An 18,267-nucleotide genomic window follows, 5' to 3' on the forward strand; every position below is an offset into this window, starting at 1 on the left:
GATTGTGATGAGCGTTGTATGAACCCCCAATAAAATGATTTAAAAAGACCCTTGCTGTTCTAAGTGCTGTGGCATCAGCTCTGACACGTGGCTGCCTGACGCACAGCAGACGGAAATGCTGCCTAATCTCATGGTTGGTTGAAAGTGGGACGACTGTGGTTCATTCGGTTGCCACTGGCTGAAAGTAAGAAGTACACCATCAGGCTTTTCTTCCTAGCCCATCTTAGTCTGGAAGTGCCTCTGAAACCTGTTACACACATCCTAGCGACATGGCAAGCCTCACAGACAGACGTGGTGGCTGCATGTGAATGAGGCGCATCAGCCAGGGCTTTTTCCTTCCTTCATAAACTGATTTCCAGAAGCATGGTGCAGAAAGGAGAGAATACCCCCTCCCCCCCACCGCTCCCCTGCGTGCCATTTCTCCCAAGAGCATCCTGCCCTCCTGGTTTCTGTTCATGACGATCGCTGAGCCTGTGCTGCTCCATTCACATTAGGGTTTGGGCAAACGCAAAATGTCATGTCTCGATCACGATAGTGTCCTACAGGCTGGTTTCCCTGTCCACAAAGTACCCTGTGGCTAGCCCATTCATCCACCTCACCCCACTCTCTGGGGAGGGCAGCTTTAAAGAGGTCTGGGGTCAGAACAGCACCTCAACCAACGAGACCAGAGTCCTTGGGCGGGACCCGGCCTTGGGGTGTGTCTGATGGTTAGTGGAGGTTCAGAAATCATAAATTCCTTCTGATTCCCATGTAATTCTCATCGATGAAAGGATCACGCCTTTTTCATAGATTGGGGGACAGATTACAAGGGATTTCTTACTGTCATGAGGTTAAGAGTGCCCACTACCTCCCCCAAACTCCAAATCTACCCAGGGCTTCAGAATGTAACCTTATTTGGCATACGGTCTTTGCAGATGTAATTAACACTAGGTCCAGCCCAGGGCTAAGGGATCCTGGTGGCCCAGTTGTTAAGCACTCAGCTGCTCGTCTAAAGTTCAGCGATTCAAGCCCATCGGCTGCAGAAAGACCTGGTGATCTGCTGTCATAGAGATTTCAGCCTGTGAAACCGTATGGGGCACTCCTACTCTGCCCTCTGTCTGGTCGCTAGTGCTGAAGTGAAAGTGCCTAAGAACAACAACCAGGCAAGCACTGAGAGCACACTAGGTGGGGGTGGTCCCCACGCCCAATGAGCATGTCCTCAGAAGACACAGTCAAGGAGGCACACAGACACGGAGCTGGCAGATAAGAGGTAAGGTGCAGCCGGGCAGGGGGTAGAGTGATACAGTTACAAGCCAAGGATTGCTGGTGACCCAGACAGACGAGGATGGATTCACCATGAGAACCCCTGCAGGACCCAACTAGCCGAAACCCTGATCCCAGATGCCTGGCCTCCAGAGATTAAATATCTGTCTTGTAAGCCATGCAGTCTGGGATCTTCTGTTACTGCAGCCCCAGGGAACAAATGCAATTACTGTCCCAAGAACCCCCAGCCATTTCCATATAAAACCTGGGGTGACAACACCAAGCCCCAGCAGGTCAGGAAGCAGATGGTGGTGGTGGCTCTGTATCTCCTAGTGTGAGCTGATGTTCATTAAGCACATGCTGGGGGCTGCTTTTGTCCCCCTCTCCCCTGGCCACTGTCTGCCCCACCTGACAGAGGAGGAAACTGAGGTGTGCAGAGGTGGGGCGACCTGCCCCAGGTGGAAGTGCCAGAGCGAGCATTGAGCCCAGCTGTCCCCGTGGTGCTGTGTGACTCACGAGCCAAGAAGGAGGGGACACTGGACCAGGAGGAGGAGACCCCACCCGACCTACTGCAGGCAAGACAACCTCCACTCATTGCCACCCGCCAGGACAGAGTACAACTGCCAGATGGCCGTCTTCATGGAAACGGGCTGCCTCGCCATCTCCCACAGAGCGGCTGGTGGGTTTGAACCACTGGCCCTTTGGTTAGCAGCCAACGCCAGAGGTGCTGTGCCACCAAGGCTGCTATAGAGGAGGAAGCAGGTGCTGCAGCCAGGAGTGTAGGTGAGCCTGGACAGTGTCCTAAGCCAGCAAGCAAGCAGTCAGGCAGAGAACAAAAGATGTCTGCACCTAGAAGAAGGCCAGGAGGTGGCAGGACATGCTGGATCCCTGGTGGTGCTTCTGTTGTTAGTCCAAAGGTTAGGGGTTCAAGTCCCCCTGGAAGCACCTCGGAAGAAAGGCCTGGCGATCTATTTCTGAAACCCGGTGGGAGCACAGTTCTATTCTGACACACATGTGACTCCAGGTTCCCGGTCCCAGGGTGAAGCGTCTCATTGCATTTCTGCCTCAACACTACCAGGGGGACCGATGGAGAGACCCAGAAAAGAGAAGTGCCCCCACCGGGGTCCATTGTCCTTCAAAGACAGCCCAGGCCCCTCCTCCCCAGACTCCCAGTGCAGCAGCCTGGTAGCAGCTCAGCCAGTCCACTCCTCCAGGATGGGGCCAGCTTTAAAAGCCAGCAGCCGGTGGCTTGGCGGCAGGCACTGACCCTGGAAGGGACCCGGCTGCTAGCAAAGCACAGAAGCATTCCCCACTCAGAAATGGGTTCCAGACCTCCTTGGACCAGTGTCGGATGAAGAGCAGGGGCTGGTGGCAGCCTCTTGGGGAGCCAGCTGCAGGCTGGGGCCCTCACCTCTTAGAAAGGCAGTCAGGGCAGGCAGAGGGCCACTCTGGAGAAGGGAGGATAAACTCTCCGATGTTTTCAATCTAAGAGCTGATATAAAAATGTGTCTGCTGGCTTCCACTTGGCAGCCCAGAGTTCCAGGACCGCCTTCCAAGGTCAGTCTGTTAAACTCCTCTGTGGTGAGTCACTTTGTCCACGACCTCCCTGCCTCTCCCCTGCCACTGAGAGGAGACCCTGCAGACCTCCTGGGCTCCCCGGAGCAGCCGGCAAAGCACTGCTTGTGTGGAGGGCCCATGCTGGGTCGGTGGGGCTGTGGTTGGTGGAGAGCCGGGCCCCTCTCTGCAGAGACAGCAGCCACGAATGCCGCTGCCCAGCCAGAAACATCTGACTTGGATGTTACTGAGAAAGGCTGGCAATCGGCACTTTCATGTGATAGCTCCATGTTTTCTTTTACCAATTTTTAAAATCTGAGTTTATATAAAAACGCGTCCACAAATGTCCACAACCGTTTTTGTTTGTTTATAATAGCCCCAAGCTGGAAGCCTGTGCAAGCATCGAGGCATAGGTGAACAGATACGTATGCCACAGTACAACATGCCAGTCTGACCCTCTCTACCCCACGCATGTCTGAGCAGACTGTGCCCCCCAGGGTTTTCAATGCTCTGAGCAGTTCAAACCCACCAGCCGCTCCTCGGGAGACAGAAGACGCTGTCGACTCCCATAAAGCTCGGCAGTCTTGGAACCTGACTCGTTCTGAGTAGGAACACACTTGCTAGCTGACCTTTCAGAAGCAGATCTCCGGGCCTTTCTTCTGAGGCACCCCTAGCAAAGCTGAGCTCCCAGACTCTCAGTTAGGAGCCGAAACTTAACCCTTGGTGCCACCTCACTGCCATTGCATCAATTCCGACTCATAGCGACTCTCCCAGACAGGGCTGGGCTGCCCCCTGTGAGTTTCTGAGATTGAAAGTCTTTGTGGGAGCAGTCTTAGCTTTCTCCCAAGGAGCAGCTGGTGGTTTCAAACTGCTGACTTTGTGTTTAGCAGCCCAACACATCACCCACTATTGCACCTAAATCGTGGTCTATCCACACACTACAAACAGTGGGGCATAACCATACAGCATAATATGTATGGAATATATCAGTCAGCACCCAAGAAAGGAATAGACTATTGGTGCACCCAACAACCCGGATGAACCTCAAAATGATTGCATGGAGTAAAAAAAGCAAACAGAAAAACACACTGTATGTCTCCATTCATAAAATTCTAGAAGATGCAAATTAAGCTATAACTCAAACTCGATGCCACCCAGCCTATTCTGACGCATAGTGACCCTGCAGGGCAGGCTTATCATGCTTGGCAAAGCAGAAGGGCAGCGAAAGAGAGGAAGACCCTTGACAGGCTGGATGGGCAGCAGCCGCAGTAATGGGCTCAGACACCGCAGCCAGGGCTATGATGGCGCCGCCTCGGCAGGTTCTCCTGACAACGGTACCTACGGTCACAATGAGTCGGAGCAGACTCAGGAGCTGCTGACAATCACACAGGGCAGGGCAGAACCGCCCCGTGGGCTTCTGAGGCTGGGGTCTGGATGGATGCAGACAGCCCCATCTTAATCTACAGTGAGAGAAGACTCGGTGGTTTCCTGGAAACAGGGAGTGTCAGGGGTAGAGGGGGGATGACAAAGGGGTCCAAGCAACTGGTGGGGTGAGATGGTCGGGGCTGAGAAGAAGCCCAACTCACACTAGGTGTGATTTGCTGTGAATGGGGGAGCTGACTGACTCTCTCGTGAACAGGAAGGTTAGGTCTGGGAGCTGGGAAGCAAAATGCCACAAAAGGAAATCTAATTTGTGTTTAGCTGCCTGGGGATGCCTACGGGAAGGATTCTATCCCTCCAATATGCTGTCTTGGGGAGGGAGAGAGAGGAAGAGCACAGGAGGGAGGCAGAGAGGGAGGGGACAGCTGCCCACCAGGTGCTTATCAAAGTCTGCACATTCGCCCATGCACACCTGAGAGCGTGCTCAGACCTACTCAATCCCTCCTACTCGTCACATTAAAAGTCTCCCCAACACCCAACAGGTGGATTCTATGCTGCTGAAGCCTTTGAAAGCCAAAAGAGCCCATTTCTAAAGATGCTGATGGTACCAGGGATCTGCTCAGTTGTCACTGACAGGGACTGTGGTACCCTGCGTAATCACAGCTCCGCCCTCTCCACCTTCAGCCACGGAGTCTTCCACAGATGGAAGAGGAGGGGCCTGGGAGCCATAGAATGATGTGGTGGCCGTCAGGCCCGGCTCCACGCTCCCCCGTCCAGCAAGCAATGAGAATCCAGCCAAGATGCTGAAGTCCTCCCAGAGAGCTCATAGCTCTTGGGATTGGCAATCACATTCAGACCGCGGACTAAATGGGACCATGTCAGTACCAAAGATGGGCGGGTGGGGTCGCCCAGGTGCTGAAGAAGGTGGGGGCTCTACAAGTGTGGACGAGGGTCTTTCCAGGGCCCGGGGCCCTCTCCCTTACCTTGGCCAGCTGTGTCTGCAGCTTATTCTTAATGTCCATCACCTCGGAGATGCGGGCGTTGAAGGCCAGGTTAGTGTTCGTAAACTGCTTCCACATCTGGTCCGACAAGGTCTCCAGGAGGTGCTCCGCCTCCTCGCGCAGCCGGATGGAGTTGGCCCGCATGTTCTGGGAGTGTCTGATGTTGTCATTGCTGAACTTGGCCCAGGTCTCAGGCACAGAGACCCTGCAAGAGGCACAAGGACAGATGTACTATAGGCGAAGGAGGACGCAGAGCCTTGTCCACCTCCTGACCAGGGTTTCTCAATCTCGGCAGTGTTGCTATGGGAGGCTGAGCTGTCCTTTTAGCAGGGGATGTGACCTATCAGATGCTTAGCAGCCCCTGGATGCCAATGACACTCTCTCCCCTGATTGTGAGGGCCAGAAATGTCTCCAGACCTTGGCCACTGCCCCCTGGGGAGGGCGCACCACCGCCCAGCTTGAGGACCCCTGTCCTCTCCCAACCCTGCAGCCGAGACAGAGCAGCTGACTTTCCCTGGGGCACGTTCGTGGGTTGGTGAGAGAAGCACACTTTCCCATAACACCTTCCACAACCCCACCCAAACCCGGAGATGGATGAAGAGCCAGGCACTGTGGTACTCGGCGGGCTGCAGCGAGCACCCTTCCACTCGGTGGTGAGCGTGGGGCTGTGCCAGTGTGGCTGGAATGTTTGCTCCACAGAGACTGGTTGTGGGATCAGCCAATGAGAGGGCACCACAGGAGATGGGAGATGGGCACTTGGGCCCCCTTGCCATCCATTTCCAGCAAGGAGACGGACAATACACAAGAGACTGACACAGAGGCTAAGTGCTGCAAGGAACTTAGAAACAGAGGAGTGGTCAGCCACCTTCGAGTCTCAGGCAAAAAACGCGGGGGACCAGAACAGCCAGGCAGCCTGCGGGGCCCGGTTCTCACTGGCCGCACTGCCCGCCCAGAGGTTTTCTCCAGCTTTTGCGGTTGTTCAAAAGCAAGCCGCACACATGGCTCTGGCTTCCGGGGACGAGAGAGACTGTGGTGTGTGGGCCAGGGCTTCCATCCATCCACACGGGGGCCAGAGAAGGGTGTGGGCAGCCCAAGGCTGCACAGTGGCTTTTCATCCCAGGGTGCTGGCCAGGGCAGCAGCTAGAGGCCTTCTGGTTTCCTCTGAGGGTGTCCACTGCTGTAGGATGGGACCGTGCCAATGTCACTGAGTCCCCTCTGCCCTGGAGTGGACAGCTGAGCTGTGACATTCCTCCAGGGGTTTGTCACACATCATTGCTGGGAACTAGAACTTCCAGTGTTGTCAGACTTCCCTGGGAAGGGACCCCTGCAAACCCAGCCTGTGGTCTTTTACCCTGCCGTGCACCCCTCCCTCAGATTCTAATCAGCATCCTTTCACTGTAAGACACAGGAACCAGGAGGATACGGCTTTGACGACTTCTCTGGGTCCTTCTAGCAAATTACTGAACCTGAAGGTGGTCCTGGGAACTCCTAAACTCTATGACCCAAAACCCAAACTCATCGCCCTCAGGACAGACTAGAGCTGCCCCCATGAGTTTCCAAGGATGTAACTCTCTATGGGAGTAGAGAGCGTCCTCTTTCTCCCACGGAGCGGCAGGTGGTGTTTGTCACTGACCCTCACCTTATATACTCTGGGCATGTTATCAGGAGAGGCTAGGCCCTGGAGAAGGTCAAGTTTTCACTTTACTTTCCTCTCTTCTAACGAGCACTCAGGCTGTACATCTTCCAGGAGAGATTTGCTGGTTTTCTTGTGGTCATGTAATTGGGTGGACAGAGACATTGCTCTCAGGCCGTTTTAAACCTGCCCAGAGGTAGCCTGGCCTTAAGAAAACTTCGAGCACAAAGTCCTGAGCTAGCCCATCTGGGGGCCATTAGTCACCACAAAGCAGCTCTCTTGGGCAGTCACCAGATGGGGACCTTTGAGTAACAACTCTTCCTATGGAAACTGGAGACCCTGCCAGCTGGCCTGGCTGCCAGGCTTCCAGGGAGGTGTCTGTTTAGGAAAGGATTCCAGTCCCAATGGGCAGCTGTGGCCAAGGAGGGCCCAAAGCTTACAGTCCTCCTTGACAACGCCATGGGGTGGTCATCAGGCCAAAGGGGAGAAGGGTCCTGGCACCATCATCGCTGGGATCCTCAAGGACCATCTCAACACTGAGATCTTCACGAAGACCCACAAAGTGACCCCAGACCTGGACCAAGGAGATGGCCAAGGAACTCCTTCCCGACCTTCTTTCCTCAGTGAACTAGTGTATGAGCTATTGTATACCTACTATGTGCCATAGGAAAGTTGGACATTGAATAAAGAAGACAAGAGAGGATGCATTTGAACTGTGGTGCTGGTGAAGAATACTGCAAGTCCCACGGACCGCCAAAGGAACAAAGAAATCTGTCTAGGAAGAGGTGCAGCCAGAATGCTCCTTAGAGGCCAGGATGGCGAGAACGCACACTAGTGCCTGGCAAGGACATCCTGCTTGAAAGAGGAGAGGGCTGGTGACACAGAGGAAGGTCCTCAAGGAGACGGATGGAGACAGTGGCTACGACAACGGGCTCAAGCAGAGGACCAACGGTGGGGATGGTGCAGGACTGGGCAGTGCTCCGTTCTGCTGGCACAGGGTCGCTCTGGGCCGGGCTGACTCGATGGCACCCAACAACAATAACAACCACGTGTCGAGCACAACGCGGTGTGATGACGATTCAAAGGAACAACGGACCAAGACAAGAGTCCACCTCACCTGTACCCAGTCCTAGTGGCCCCAGACTGACGACAAGGAGGCGTGCCTAAGCTCGGTACCAAATCGGGCTGTGGCACAGCCGCCACAGGGCCATGCACAGAAGGGCCCCTCGCTCCCAAACACCATCAGGAGAGCATGTGGGCACACACTCAGGCGGTGCACACGGAGTCAGTGTCTGGTGGACTCGCTCCCCATGCCAGGGACTCTGTACTCCTCACAGAAGCCCCGGGTGCCGGGGGCTGTCTGTATCCCAATGGCAAAGACGAGGACACGGCCCCCCGGAGGAAGTCCAAACAAACAAACAAACAAACAATCAAGCTTGCTGCCATCCAGCCAATGCCTCCTCACGGCGTCCCTATCGCACAGGTGGAACTGCCCGTGTGCATTTCCGAGACTGTAACTCATGAGGGGAGTAGAAAGCCCCATCTTTCTCTTGTGAAGCAGCCGATGGTTTTGAACTGCTGATCTTGCAGTTAACAGCCCACTGCCTAACCACTGCACCACCAGGGTCCCTTAAGGAGGAAGTAGCTTCCTCAAAGTGTAAGCACCAAGCTTGTGATTTGGAGCCTGACTCCAGGGTCTACACTTTTACGCCATGGCCAGGTCCCATGGGTACCAGTCGGCCTTCCCTGCAGAGCGTGAGCATGCATCCGACCCTGAGTCTGGCTCCAGCCATTTTGCTTTTAGAATTTGGTGGGATTGCCAGTCAAGGTGCAGATGCTCTGCTGTGTGTGGGTGTGTGGGGGGTGTGGGGGTGGTCGTGGGACTCGCATGCTCGCTCTCTTTCTGGGATTTGGATCTTAAACAAAGTTGAGTGTCATGGGTTGGGCTGGATATTGAAATCCTACACATAAACCCCCAGCCCCTGCCACCCACCAGTGGCTATAACTAACCTTATTTGGAGAGAGGGGCTTTTTGTCAGATGGAATTAGTCAGGTTGACATGGAATCATATGGGGACTAGGGTAAGGCCTAACCCAATATGACAAACAACACAGACAAAGTCACTGCCCGCAAGTCAATTCCAACTGATAGCAGCCCTACAGGACAGGGTAGAATGACCGTGTGGGTTCCCAGGGCTGTCCATCTTTACGGAAGCAGTAAGCTCATCATCCTCCCACAAAGTGACTGGTGGAGTTGAACTGCTGACCTTGTGGCTAGCAGCCTAATATGGAAGCCACTGGTCTACCAAGGGCTCCTCAACCCAACGTGACTGGCGTCCTTATAAAAGAGACGAGGCACAGAGACCCATAGAACCTGGGAGGGAAGAAGACCATGGGATGACAGAGGCAGGCTGGAGGGAGGCAGCCACAAGCCAAGGGAAGCTTGGGACCAGCGGAAGCCGGAGGAGGCATGGGGGAACTCTGCCCTGGAGAGAGTAGGGCCCTGAACTCACACTCTGGGCCTTCAGCCCGTGGGACAGCCTTCCTGCTGTTGTAAGCCACACAGTGGGTCCTCGGAGCACGCGTGGTGACGTGGCAGGTCCGACAAGCAGCCTGATTAGCTCCTGCTCCCTGGATGCCTCTAGTTGCCCGAGCCTGGGCTCTGCCTCCTTCCCCTCGACTCTGTGGCTCATTTCTATTTGGTCTGAAGTTAGCCAGCACTGGATTCTGTTGCCTGTAGCCACGGTTCCTCGGGTAGCCACCCAACCTCCCTCTTGACTGGTGCCCAGCACCCCCTATTGCGCTTTCTCAGGAGGAGGCCCAGAAGCCTGTCCCCAGGGTGCCGGCAGGGATGGGGCGGGGCGTACTCACGTGCCGTCGACTCTCTCCACGCCGTGGAAGAAGCTGACGCAGTCTGACGTGTTGCGCAGGTTGATGCACTTCTCGTCAATAAACTGGGCCGAGTTTTTGTCCTCCAGGTCCCGCTCCAGCGCGTGCTGAGCATCCCGGTTGTCCCTGCAGGTGCGGGTGGGGAGGGGTTGTCTTCCAGGCTGCACTTACCCAGAGTCCCTCACTCAAGGGCACAGGGTAAGGCGGTGAGAGTCAGAGTGGACAGCCAAGACTCTGGACCCCCAAGAAAATGTCCTCCTTACTCCTCAATGGCTCCCCTGCACCCCCCTGTGCCCAGGCCAGGGCTTCTCCACTTGCCTCCCTGTCCCAAATGCGCCCACGGTCATCAAGTGGATGCCCACTCAGAGGGACCTCGAGGACAAAGGAGAACCGCCCCGTGGGTTTTCTGAGGCTGTGACTCTCTGCGGGAGTAGAAAGCCCCATCTTTCTCCCACGGGCCGTCTGGGGGTTTTGAACAGGTGATCTTGCCGTTAGCAGCTCAGCACGTGTTACCCACATGTCGATTCCGACCCTGGCGGCCCTGTGTATGCAGAGGAGAACTGCTCGGCCGGCCTTCTAAGGCTGAGAGCTTCCGGAAGCAGGCCTTTCTTCCAAGGCACCCCAGGAGGGGTTCGTACCACCAACCGTTTGTGCCGCCCAGCCACCTGTCCCTCAGAAGAGGGCTCAGTAAACGTTCCCTCGGGATCCCAGGTGGCATAACTGTTGAGCACACAGCCGCTAACACACAGCCTCAAGGTCTTTCTCCCACGGTGGGTTCAAACTGTGAGCCTGCGGCCATAAAAATGACAGCAGTGATCTTGTCACTGGTAGTGCCACCTCTCCCTGGGGCCACTTCTCCGTGGGGACCCCCGACCATCCCCGACCCCATGAAACCAAGCAAACAAACTCCCTGCTGTGGGGCACATGCCAACCATCGGCCCTGTTGGCAGAGAAGAGCTGCCCTGTGGTTCCAAGACTGTCCCTCTTCCCAGGAGCTGCAAGGCCAATCTCTGTCCTGCCGAGCTGGTAGGTTCTAATGGCTGACCTTGCCCGTGGCAGCTCAGCACGTAACCACTACACCACTGGGGCTCTTTGTCCCAGACCACCATAGTCATGTTTATTATTCTTTGTTTAATCACACTCACTCACTCACTCTGTCAGGTTTCTGAGACCATAAATCTTCAAGGGGGCAACCAGCCTCATTTTCCCCCCTGGGAGCAGCAGGTGGATTTGAACCTGATGCTCAGCCCGCTGTGCCAGTGCTCCTCAGTCCCACCTCTGAATAACGCTGCAAACTCAACTTTCCAAACTCCAGTCCTCCTCCAAACCCACCATCTCTCCCCATGAATCAGTGCTCAGGAGCAGAAATGCAAGAAAAGTAGAATATACCAAATACTTTTGCCTGCCCAGAGGTCTCCTTTATTAGAACCTTCCTTTTTAAATAAAAAAATGTTTAACACTTTGGGGGAAAAATTTAAAGAGCTAGTTGCTGTCCTATCAGCTTCGACCCATGGGGACCACAGGTAGGGTGGGAGGAATAAAACAATGCTAGCCCATCTTTAGGGCAGTTGGCATCATCCAGCTGCCAGGTTGTACCTCCCGCCTGAGGCTCACCTTCTACTTGTACCTGAGAAAATACGTTTGTTGTGAGCCACAGGGTTTCTGGGGACTAATCTTTGGGCAGAGATCGCCAGGCCTTTCTTCCTAGTCCCAGTCTAGAAGCTCTGCAGAAGCTGAACTCTGCCCACTCTGGGAGACCCTGCCGAGGGGCTTCACAAAGTTTGTGGGGCACAAGGAGAGGGGATGGCAGAAAGAAGGAAGCTTGTGGGGAAATGGAATGGCAAGACAACAGACTTTCCAGGGCCGCCTCGAAGCCCCCTCATGTGTGCAGACCACTTACTGGCGGGCATAGCTTCCACCATCGGGGAAACCCACAAGCCCCGATGAGGACCAGTAACCGGAGACGAGCAGTGGGGATGAGTGGGAGGTAAGCAATAACCCCGGGGGCTTGTGGGATTGCTGGAGTGAGGACGGACAGACGAGGCCCAGTCCTGTACTCCGTGGCAAACCTTCCCCACCGCGCCTGTCGGCCAGAGCCACCTTTATCCACAGGTGAATGTCACACCGCTTCATGGCTGCGCTCGATACTGGCTGGATGCTGGGGAAACCCTACACCCCAGCCCCGCCACCCAGTGCTCACTCCTCAGACAAGTGGGGAGACTCCTGGGCTGGGGTGAGGCCTGCTGTTTCTGGACTCAGTGTTAAATTGCCCAATAAGCAAAGTAGGCATGGGCTGACCTGTACTTACTTACTGCTCTGTAGTGAGCAACTGGGCACCTCTCCACCGCTTCCCAGGGTCTGCTTCCAGGTTTGGCGGGTGTTTCTCTCTCTCCCAACCCCACAGCCCCTGCCAGAGGTGGAGCTCCCAGCAAGCACAGTACGCACGGGCTGACTTGTGCTTACTGACTAATCTGTAGGGCACCCTTTTCACTGTGGAGACCTGTGTGAAACTGGTCACTACATATTAGGAGAGTGGCCAAGTCAGCCCGTGCTTCTCTGCCTACTGGGGGCACAGCGAGGCAAACAAGGTGCCCCTCGTGCACTGACTGCAAGCTGCCTTACCTTTAGTGTCCCACCCAGAGGGCCTGTGTCTGTCTGTGTCAGTGCCCCGGTGGCTAAGAGTAAATGAAGGGGAGAAACCTGTACAGTAGCGTGCCCGGAAAGGGTTAAAGGTGAGTGCCCCGCTTGGGGCCAAGGGGAGGTCACCTCGGGGTGGCAAGGCTAAGTTATGGGCCCAAGCCCTGTGAATCACAAGCCTCCCTTTAATTATGAGAGGGGCCTCCCAGCTTGTTGTGATACCAGTTACATAATCGTCCAAGAACAAAAGCTGCTGCCTTTTGAAGACTGCTGACTCCAGGCGTCTGCCAGCTCCCCTCTGGAGAGGCCTGGCCCCTCACCTTGCTGGCACCCAACTTCGGCACTTCCCAAGGTTTGCCCCAGCTCAAAACTCAGTGCAGCCCCTTTCCTTTTGCTGGGCCCTCAAGGCAATCAGCCGGGCTGGGGATGCCCTGGCTGGCGTCCTGGTGCACATCTGAGCAACATCACACGGGCAGCTTGACACCAGCTGTGGCAGGAGTCTTTACACCACCCCAGTTGACGCCACCACTCTCAGTCGGACGTACTGCCACGGCTCGTGTGTTGCTGCGATGCTGGAAGCTATGGCACCGTGTTTCAGATACACCGATGGTGAACAGGCTACAGTGGGGCTTTTCAAGTGAGACAGGCTCAGAAGAAAGAGCTGGCAACCCAATTCTGAAAACTAGTCAGTGCAGAGCGTGTGCTGATATAATCTAGAGGACGAGCCCCCTAGGACGGAGGGCACTTGGAAAGCACCCTGTCTCGCAGTGTGGTCATGAAGCTGGCTCAGTCAGGACTGGGCAACGTGTTACTCTGTGATTCGTGACACTATCAAGTGGGCCAGAGACATCTCCACCACACCTAATCACAACAGGCAGATGTTACAAACCTGAGCTCTCTTCTTGTCCTGGTTGTTTGGGACACTGATCTAGAGACAAAGGAGCCTGTCTGACTTGCCCCCAAACCTGGGAACCCCTCAAGAAAGCCCAAAGGGTCGGAGAGGAAAGGAACCCTTACCGCAGCTGGAGGTCAATTCTTTGAGCCAGCTTTCTCATCTGCTCCTGGCAACACTTGAGCAGATCTACTTCCTGAAATGATACATGTTGGAAAGAAGTTTGGCATCTTGGAAACTCGCGGTGTCCTGTCTCCCAGACCAGGCCCACACCCGTCTCAGCCCATGTGACCCCGGAGCCTGCGACTCCGGGCTGTGCTGGGTTTTGCCACATTCCTCGCTCTGATTCTTTTATTTTTATTGTTGTTGTTTTTTAAAAAATAACATCGGATTATGTTTGGGGCATGGAGGTTTACACTGCAACCTGGGTTCCCCTTCAAACATGCCACACAAGCTGCAGTGCTGCACACACTCCCCCGAGGGTGAATATCCCTTTATTTCCATCTGGTTGCTCTGTTTCCATTCCTCTAGTTTCCCTGCCCACCTGGAGTCTCATCTCTGCATTCATTGCTGGCCCCTTGCTCCCAGAGAGGCAACGCTTTAAAAGGATCACAGTACTTAGGGCAGACATTCCTTCTTTTCTTATAGTTGTTTTGCTACCAGATGACCTCGGGGGCTAGTTGCAAGCCGTCTTGGGGGTCTTTCTACCTCAAACAGCCCTGTAGGGCTGAGTGTTGTTTTCAGCAAGTTTAGGGTCTGTTCCACATTTTCCTATATTCACTTGGGGTGCCCTGATTAGAACAGTGACCCTGGGAGTTGGGCACCATCGAGTCCTCTGGTCTCAGAGTAAATAAGGCTGTGGGTCTTGTAGACCACTAGTTCCCAAAGTAGGCAATACCACCCTCTGGGAGGAACTGGAATGATTGGGGAAGTGGGGGGGGGGGCAGTGCTACAAAGCAGATATTTACACTTTATCCTGGATTAGGGGCTAGAAAACCAAAGTTTTCAATTGCCAGGGGCATGCTAAGTAGTTGTTTTCTGAAAAGGGGTAGTAGGATGAGTATGTGTGGGAACCTATGGTGTTGACTATGTCATTTAGACTAGCTCCTTCTTCCTCCTTTCTCCGCTGCTCCAGCGAATGAGTGGAGACCAGGAGTTCGTTGTACCTTAGATGGCTGCGGGTCTGTCTTTTGCTTTCATTGACTTCCAGACTCTTAAGAAACCGAACATCTACTAAGTTCCAGGTGCTCACTTACAGATTTTATTCCTAAATCGAGCAACCCATGTGAATCAACTCAATACATAACACACACAACTCAACAAGCATCCACTTCTGTGACTGACACACAGCACCACTATGGCGGTGCCCATTTTGCAGATGAAAAAGCTAAGAGTCAAATGCTCCAGTGTCTCTCTGCCCCTCTGGTCTTGCTCGCCAAGCTCTAGCTCTCCTGGTTGACACGGTGGCTTCTGCTCCTCCCAGGCAGTGCAGAAAGCCACCCCCCTCTTCCCGAGGGAGCAGGCCAACCAGTGAGACAGCTTACCCGGATGAGGTTCTTCTCCACGGTGTCATGGACCAAATCGATCCCGATCCTTTTCTCTCGGAGGTACAGACACTCCAGGGCCACCTGTGGGAGCAGCGGGAAAGAGAGTGTTCAGGTAGACCCTGAGTGGAGGCCACATCTCGTCACTTTTGCACACTCTGCTCATTTCTCCGAGAACCCTGGGGGCATCTGCTGGCCCCCTTACTGTGTTTTGGGTGGGCTTCTGCTTCCCTTTCTTGCTGGGGTCAAGAAAAGGCGATGACATTGACATGAAAAAGGATAAGAACCACATGATAATATTGATAAATGCAGAAAAAAATTCGACAACATCCAACATTCATTCCTGTTTAAAGCACTCAAGAAGATAGGAATGGAAGGAAAATTCCTCAATATAATACAAGAAATATATGAAAAACCAATAGCCAACGTGGTAGTCAACGGAGAAAACATGAAAACAATCCCGCTGAAAAAGGGGACCAGACAAGGATGCCCCTTGTCCCCACTTTATTTAACATCGTCCTGGAGGTCCTAGCTAACAGCATAAGGGGAAGGAGAGACATCAAAGATATTCATCTGGGGAAAGAAGAGGTGAAACTGTCGTTATTCGCAGATGATATGATTCTATATATGGAAAATCCCAAAAGCCCCACAGGGGAGTGCTGGAAGCAATAGAGAAACATGGCAGAGTGGCAGGGCACAACATCACAAAGAGGACTCTATAGGACTGCTATATGCAGCAGACAAGACCATGGAAGAGGGGATCAAAAAGGTAGTACCCTTCACAATAGCCAAGCACAAACTGAAATATCTAGGGATATACCTGACTAAAAACATAAAAGATGTGTACAAGGAAAACTACAGAACACTATTACAAGAAACCAAGAGTGACCTCCATAAATGGAAGAATATCCCATGCTCATGGATCAGAAGACTTAATATAGTAAAGATGTCAGTCATGTCCAAGGCACTATATAAGTTTAATGCTATCCTGAAATAAACACCAGTATCTCTTTGCTCAAATAATTTGAAAACCGACTACCAGCTTCATATGGAGAGGAAAGAAGCCCAGAATTAGCAGAGAACTCCTCAAGAAGAAGGACACAGTGGGAGGGCTTGCTTTACCTGACTTCAGCCACAGTGGTCAAAACAGTGTGATACTGGTATAGTAAAGAACTGAAAACCCAGAAATAAAATCATCAGCATACAGACAACTGGTCTTTGATAAGGGCCCCCCAAATATCAAATGGGATGCAGATGCCCTCTTTAACAAGTGGTGCTGGAAAAAATGGATATCTACCTGCAGAAAAAATGAAGCAACACCCTTACCTCACTCCATGCACAAAAATAAACTCAAGGTTTAATAAAGTCACAGACCTTGAGGTAAAACCCCAAACTATTAGGGCCATCAACAAGAGAATTGGGACAAACCTAAGAACTTTGGCTCAGGGAATACATAGGCTATCAGAAATAGGGAAGGACACAAACACAGAGGAAGCAAAAATCGACAAGTGGGGTATACTGAAGAGAAAACACCTGTGTATATCAAAAGACTTCGCCAAGAGAGTAAGAGCCCGCAGACTAGGAAAACATCTTTAGCAATGACACATCAAACAAAGGCCTTATTACTAAAATCTACAATATTCTGCTAGCTTACAATAAGAAAAATAAAATAGCCCATTAAGGAGGTAGGCAAAAGACCTGAACAGGAGTTTCACAAGGGCAGAAATCTGAATGACCAATAAACATATGAGAAAATGTTCTCCATCATTAACCATAAGGAAAATGCAAATTAAAGCAAATATGAGATACCACCAAACACCCTCAAAGATATCCTAATTCAAAAAATCAGAAAGCAACAAGTGTTGGTGGGGGTGTGGAAAGATAGGACTTTCATTCACTGCTGGTGGACCTGTAGGTATGTGCAACCATTATGGAAATAGATTTGGCGATTTCTAAAACAAATGGAAATTGAGCTACCATATGACCCAGCAATCCCCCTACTGGGCGTATACCCAGAAGAGGTGAAAAACAGACCACAGCCAGACATCTGTGCTCCAATGTTCATCAATGTTGTGCAATTCACAATCCAAAGAGTTGAAAACAACCTAAATTCCCATCAATGGACTAATGGATTAAAGAACTCTGATACATACATACAATGGAATACTACGCATCCCTAAAAAGCAGGGATGAACGCATGAAGCACACAGTCACATGGGAAGAGTTGGAGGACATTGTATTAAGTGAAGTAAGCCAGGCACAAAAGGACAAGTACAACATAAGTCCACTGAGGTAAGCTTAAAAAGCAGAAGGGGCATAGGGGGCAAGCCACTAAATGCATAGATTCCTGGGGCAAAGCCCAGGCGCTCTGACAGGGGTCAGACCCAATCCAGGGATGCATATGACAGCCAACTAAAAAGGAGAGGAAAAGGAGAAAAAGAGGACGTGGGTTGGGGGTACAGAGCACTAACCCAGCCATGGGGAAGGTATTGTTTAGGTCTCCACAGAAAAAGGAGAGAGAGACCAGACCTCAACCTAGTGTGCCAATCCTTCAGGGCAACATGTCTGTTTGGAGCATCGGGCTAGCAAAGAAGTATGCAGGTCTGGCTCCAATCCCAGCTATGTTGACCCCCTCCCCAGAAGAATGCACTACAGAGGACAGCACTGACGATACAGCCTGGGGAGAGGGCGGTCTGCCCAGACCACACAAGAGCAAACTAAGAGGGAAAGAGAGAGAGAGAACTGACCACATCCTGGCCCACCGAGCCCCAAGGACGGCATCCCTGCTTGGAGCAGCCAATGCAGAGAGAAGACGGAAGGGCTGGCCCCACCACAAGACACGACGTCCCCTCACTGACCCACAGCACTACCAGGGACAGTACTGGAGACACCACGCGGGAACTGTGCCTGGTCTGACCTCCTCCACCCCCACCAGGGGAAACGTGAAGGGACTGCATCAGAACAACAAGGGAAGCAAAGCAAACAAGTCCCCAAGGAATCCCCAAAATAGACTTAGGACTCAGGGTTAGATCTGGGCACCTCATCAGACTTGATTGGAAAACATTCATAAGGGTCAGCAGACAGACCTGGAACTAGTTGTAGACCTTTTCTTCTCCCTCCCTGCCCCCTACCGGACCCCGCCATTTTGATCTATATAAGATAGGCAGGATAAACAATCCCAAGGAGAAAACAATGGGACCAACAGTTCCAGGGGAACATGGGAGAAGAGGAGATGGAGAAAAGGAAGTGGGAAGTCAACCAACCCAGAGACAAGGGAACAAGAAGTGATCTAAAATCGATGGCAAGGGGTGTGTAGAATGCCTGGCAGGGTTGGAGCAAGTGCAACTTAGCCGAGAGAAATTACTGAGAGGTGCATGAAGGTCAGACATGATAGTGGGACAGGAGGAAAGTCAAAGGAAATAGAAGAAAGAACTAGGAGGCAAAAGACATTTATACAGGTATAAACATAGGCATGTACATACGTAAACATATTTAT

The 18,267-nt window shown here is 52.8% G+C and overlaps 1 protein-coding gene across 1 annotated transcript in view; it reads right to left on the reverse strand.

The window, feature by feature from the left end:
• Positions 1-18,267, reverse strand: part of TEKT5 (tektin 5) — a 54,586-nt gene that overhangs the window by 26,034 nt on the left and 10,285 nt on the right. Inside the window, exons 2-5 of the mRNA XM_004705854.2 lie at positions 14,772-14,855; positions 13,353-13,423; positions 9,681-9,824; positions 5,160-5,382 (exon numbers count right to left, since the gene is read on the reverse strand). Coding sequence (XP_004705911.1) covers positions 5,160-5,382; positions 9,681-9,824; positions 13,353-13,423; positions 14,772-14,855 — 522 coding nt within the window. The remainder of the gene's footprint in view (positions 1-5,159; positions 5,383-9,680; positions 9,825-13,352; positions 13,424-14,771; positions 14,856-18,267) is intronic.

This window comes from Echinops telfairi, unplaced genomic scaffold, assembly GCF_000313985.2.
Source record: "Echinops telfairi isolate 266 unplaced genomic scaffold, ASM31398v2 ScPeMD7_5;HRSCAF=22, whole genome shotgun sequence".
NCBI lineage: Eukaryota > Metazoa > Chordata > Mammalia > Afrosoricida > Tenrecidae > Echinops > Echinops telfairi.